Source organism: Olea europaea, chromosome 5, assembly GCF_002742605.1.
Source record: "Olea europaea var. sylvestris chromosome 5, O_europaea_v1, whole genome shotgun sequence".
Taxonomy (NCBI): Eukaryota; Viridiplantae; Streptophyta; class Magnoliopsida; order Lamiales; family Oleaceae; genus Olea; species Olea europaea.
This window is the reverse complement of record NC_036241.1, coordinates 10926804-10932323: the sequence shown is the minus strand read 5'-3', so window position 1 is coordinate 10932323 and position 5520 is coordinate 10926804. Positions and strand designations below refer to the sequence as shown.

Genomic DNA, 5520 nt, shown 5'->3' with positions numbered 1-5520 from the left:
ATTATTATTATTATTATTATTATTATTATTATTATTATTATTATTATTATTCTCAGCTTATGTTTTTTGTTGGAGATACGGGCATACATGACTATTCATATTGAGGATTGGGCATCAAGAGTACTTTGATCAGATACGACTGATGTATCACTAAGAAATGAACGTTCAAGGTAAGCAAGTCGATACGATTAGGCGTGCGATCGAATTTGAGTTTGTTGAGCTCGTGGCGAATGATTGTTCCCTTCATCTGCTCACAGGTAGCATCCCGAACCAAAGCAGCATCATTTGGCAAATTTTCCTAATTAAATATCTTCAAATAGTTTGTTAGGATAGTGAAGTCAGATCTCAGGTGAATAGATGTACAATTTTTTTAGAATAAATTTTCAAGCACGCAATGTTTAACGGCATAATCCTCGACTGGAACTTTGAAACTTTTATTAACCAGTTGACTAAAAGATGTCAGTCAATACCACCTTTGGAGGTTTATAATTTAATTTCTCATCTCGTTGTATTACATATTTTTGAAATTTGCACAGACAGAACTTGAGAAATGAGAATTAACAATTCCAATTCAAGAATGCACAAAATCACTCTCTCCAAAAGTAAATAAGCAAGTACAAGATTATGCCATTTATGATTATTTGCAACAATAACATTTTTCTTGATTTTTTTTAATTGGTTGGTTGAGGTCTATAATTTTATCTTGTTCTCAACCGTTCGAGTAATCAAAACATCGAAGATCTCTCTTAAGTAAAGTCATAAGATGCATGTACAGTTTAAAACGTTGTACAATTTGATAAACAATATCTTAACTTATTCTCTTCAAAAATTCTATTCAATACAGTCCAACTTCACCCACCAAACATCCTTGGGAACAAAGGAAACTGATCCAGTTTCATTTAGTATTTTGGCCTAATTTCTTTCATTCTTCTTATTATACTGTCCATATCCATCTTATCCAATGAATAGAATAAACAAGCTTTTAGCTTGGGAAGGCATATTATCGGGATCGTTGAACTTTCACACTCGTTTAGCGAAAAACTATTCCAATTTCTAAAAATAGCTTAGTAAATGAACGATCGAGAGCAATTGGTTGAAGAAAAGAATATATATTGATGCGATTTCTATTCGGTCTTTGCCCTCACCCACGAACTCCAAGAGGGGGTACACCAAAGACAAAGATAAAGACAATCCAACCAAAGAACAAGTTAGAATCATATCATATACCAGAATATGAAGAAATAGGAGAATCAATTGTATGCTTTGAAAGAAGTTTGTTCAATTTAAATAGAATTTCAGTTGATAAAAAGAAGAATTTTACTTTAATATTTCAATTGATAAAAAGAAGAATTTTACTTTAATAAAAGAGTAATTATGAACCTTTTAGATAATTCGAAGAGTATTGAGGTAATTTAAATTGAATAATACAAAAGCATTGGTATGCCCCACCATTTCATGCCATTATTATTCTCAATAGACCTTTGGTATGAAGGTGTCCTACATGATTATTCCGTGGGACCTATGGTCAAAGGAAGTTGAGACATCAATTTATTTCCTCAAATATATGGTCCTTTGTCATGTCTTTGTCTTTGTCTTGTGCTAAGGCCACCATCAACTTATCAAAGATCAACCAAATAATCAAATTAATTTTGGTCAACACTTGATAATAATGGAAAAAAGAAGCTAATTATATTTAGGGAAAGTTGTATTATTGGTCCTCAACTTATTGTCTGAGTAATAATATAGCCCCCGTTTGACCCCATCACATCTCATCAAATTAAATTAAATTTTTTCTCTTATATTTTCAACCACACAATTTTCAATAAAATAATATTACACGTAAATTGAAAACTTTTCATTCTTTTACAATCATTCATTTTTCAAAAAAATATTATTCCCACCATTATAATCAAAATTAATAGGGGTCAAACGGGGGTATAGTCTCAAATCTTTTAAAATAAACAAGGTGGTCACAATCGGTTTCCAATAATAGAATATGTATAAATCTTTATTACCTTTAAAAATAAAAACTAGTTATATAAAATTTGGTGTGTGATGGTTACTTGATAATTTAAAAGAGAGAATTGAATAATTTTAGTCGTTGAAAATTAATTATACAATTATAATGAAATGTTAAAGACTATCTGCTTTAATACAGTGGACTAATTCAATACATATATAAATGTTAGTGTATGAGTCGACATGCACATTATGAATAAATTTAAGCATGCCCTCTCTGTAAGATTACAAACTAATAACAACATTTCGTTTTTAAGAATTTATTTCAAGAGTTTTTGTAGAGGATGAAACGGAATGGCACATTGAACTTTTATTGTATAAAAGTCGAATATTGTACACGTCTATACATATAAGTAATAAACACAACTCTATTGCCCCCGGGGCATATCTCCCAGTGGCAAAGGGGAGGGCGGATAGGACTCAGCGCGGCAGTGTGCAGAGTTCGATTCCCCGCAAGGTGGAATTGACTTTGTTGCAAGCGGGAGTTACCATATGGGTTAACAGCCTTGGCCTATCCATGTGCTCTCCACCCTGACTCCTGAGAGGCACATCCTGCGATTTACCTCCTCCACGATGACCCAGGGCAGGGTCGGTGGGGCCCTTAAGGTTGGGGTTCAACCTTTTTTTTTTAATAAACACAAACTCTATTTACACTTCCAATCTCATTATACTAAAATCTCACCATGCAATAGCATAAAATGAAGACCCGAGTTTTCTTTCCATTTTAAAGGAAAAAAATTATCCAACTAAAAATTCTTACTTACAAGAATACATACAGCAATACAATACCCTATGTACTAAAATCATAACCCTCCTAATGACACCTATATTCCTTTGTTTTTATTTTTCCCATTTTACACTTACAACAAAAATAGAGTTTCAATTAAGGATAAAATCAGAAAGGAACGACGTCGCTGCAGGCAAAATCATCCGAATTTGCAAGTGTGTCCTCAGGCCAGGAGTCCCGCAGCAATTTCAGGAGCAGTTGCGCTTTACGCTTTGCCCTTTCTGTACAATCACTCTGAACAAGCAACAGCAGCTTAGTCAACACGCCAGCGGCCACGGCTTCACGCTGAGTCAGCTCGGAGGTGGAGCAGAGTGAGAGCAATGCCCCGGCGGCATATTCGGTTGCACGCTCGGAGATTTTTAGAATGATTTTTACAAGAAGCGGTACCGTCAGCGACTGGGCTGCGAACGCTGTACAACCAGAAGGAATCCGGCAGAGTAATTCAACTAAGGCGAGTGCTCTCTCCGAATCACATTTTTCGAATTCCGCCAAGCGGTCAATCAGGGCCTCCACAGCTCCCGCCGTTACCGCTTTGTGCCGGTGCTGCTTCACCAAGCACAAGGCGAACAACGCCTTGATTCCAATTTTCAATGCCCTACGATATGCTAATGGAAAGCTCAAAATTCCGACGATACCTTCGAATATTTTGGGAGCATCACTGATTTGTTCTCGGAGAGCCGGGGACCTTATCCCGGATACTACAATTTCAATCACTGCGGCCGAGTTGACTCGGACGTCAATCGAAGAATGAAAAAGTAGATTCACAAGGTATCCAACTCTGTCAGAATTGGCTGCCACAAACATACACTTCGGCTCCGAGAGCGAAAACAGGGACAAAACCGCAAGTGACTCATGACTCAACTCGGAAGAATTCGAATCAGAACCCAAATCGGAAAATGCAATAGCGAAAAGAATCTCAATTGCGTTATTCGCTGCAATGACAGACCGATTCTTATCGGAGTCACGCGCGAGTCCTCTGAGTCTCCTCAAAGCCGACAATCTCAAACCGAACGGCGCCGACATAGAGGACGCCTGATTCAACAAATTCCTCACTATTGTCTGAGGCGCAGGCTGTTTCGGCGTAGGAATTCTCCCCACACCAAACGACCGGTTCGCAACGCACCAGTCCTGAATAAGCCGCCGGAGAGTATGATTCGGAATGAGAGCAATATCCGTCAACGGCGAGCGGGTCAACGGGCACGTCGTATTTCCTTTAGCCACCCACAACTCAATAGTAGTCCGATCATACGTCTGGCCCGTACAAACAGTCACCGGATCACGCATCAGCTCAAGCGAAATTGGGCACAGAAAATGGTAGGGGATCTGCACGCCCACATCCAATGGCTCCAAACTGCCTGGCATGTTATATTCTTCCCTGATTCCTCTATAAATATGTGTACGAATATGATCCGTATATATGAACAAGAAGTAGAGAAAGTTCTTAGAGAGAGGGGGAACTGCAAATTCTCTTTCCGTTTCCTGTGGGAGTGATGGGTTATGTACGAAATGAGACAGACATACTCAGGGAATTCTTGTGAACATGTACTATTACTGCAGTTATTCCCCGTATGTGTGTTTTTTTTCCTTTGGTTAAGGATTTAACCACGGTTGGTCAAAGATGTAAGGACCGGGACCCACTTTCATGGTGAAATCTAAGACATGCATACATCAATGTTAAATGTTAATTGAAATCGTCCTCTTTGCTTAGTAATTGATTTGAGGTTAGTTGGGCTAATTCATTTTCTTAATTATTGATAACGATAGCTTTACTCTTCAAAGTATATTTATCATCTAATATCATTGATCTTATAATACTCCCTTCGTCCCAATTATATAAATTTGTTTCATTTTTTACATGGATTAAGAATTCTTGTTTAATGTCATTAGAAAATTAACTTTTGTCAAGATCTTTCCTAGTTTATCCCAATTTAATTTTTAATATGTAGTTGTCAATTATTGTTGGAATTAGTAAAGAATTTGAATGATTTAATTTGAAAAAGAAGAAAAGAGAGTTATTCCATGTTTCCAATAAGTAAAAATGTGTGTATTTGGATGATTTTAAAAAGTTGGTATATTAAGTTGGGAAAATTGAATAAGGGTATATCGGTAAAAGAACAAAACAAAATATTCTAAATTAGGAAGACCTATATATTTGGGATAAGAGAAAAAGGAAACACAGCCTATATAATTGGGACGGATGGAGTACCAATTTAAATGACGTTATGTGATGAGTTCAATAAAATATAGGATTAAATTATTTGTTTAATTGTATATTTCATTTAATGACATATTAATATCAAATAGACTCATATTTTAACACTATCAATACTGAATAATATTACTCAAATTTCAATGTGGTAAGTCCAAATTTGCAAACTTTAAGAAAGTGAATATTGTTATACAACAAATAGATAGTTCCGTCAAAGGGAAAAAGAATTTGCCTTCTAAGTAATCTCTAATATCTTTCAAATAATAGAGTGAACTTATTTACAAGAAACACAATATATCTTAAACAAGTTAATTAATACTTATCATTTATTTGATTTATAGGAAACAAAACCAAGTAAATTAAAATTTCCTTTTCTAAAAAGTAAATAAAAAACTATTTTCTAGCAATACAAATTTTCTTAATAAAAAAAGAACTTATAGAAATATACAATTTAACTAAATAGCTTAAAACATAAACTTGCAAAATATAATTCAACAAATTCTAA

General features: G+C 35.3%; 1 protein-coding gene across 1 annotated transcript; it reads right to left on the bottom strand.

Annotated features, from left to right (window-relative positions):
* Positions 1-2715: 2715 nt before the first annotated feature.
* On the bottom strand, positions 2716-4408 carry LOC111394621 (U-box domain-containing protein 26-like). Its single transcript, XM_023020532.1, has one exon. The coding sequence runs from the start codon at positions 4166-4168 to the stop codon at positions 2915-2917; it is 1254 nt and encodes a 417-aa protein (XP_022876300.1). The 5' UTR covers positions 4169-4408; the 3' UTR covers positions 2716-2914.
* Positions 4409-5520: the final 1112 nt, after the last annotated feature.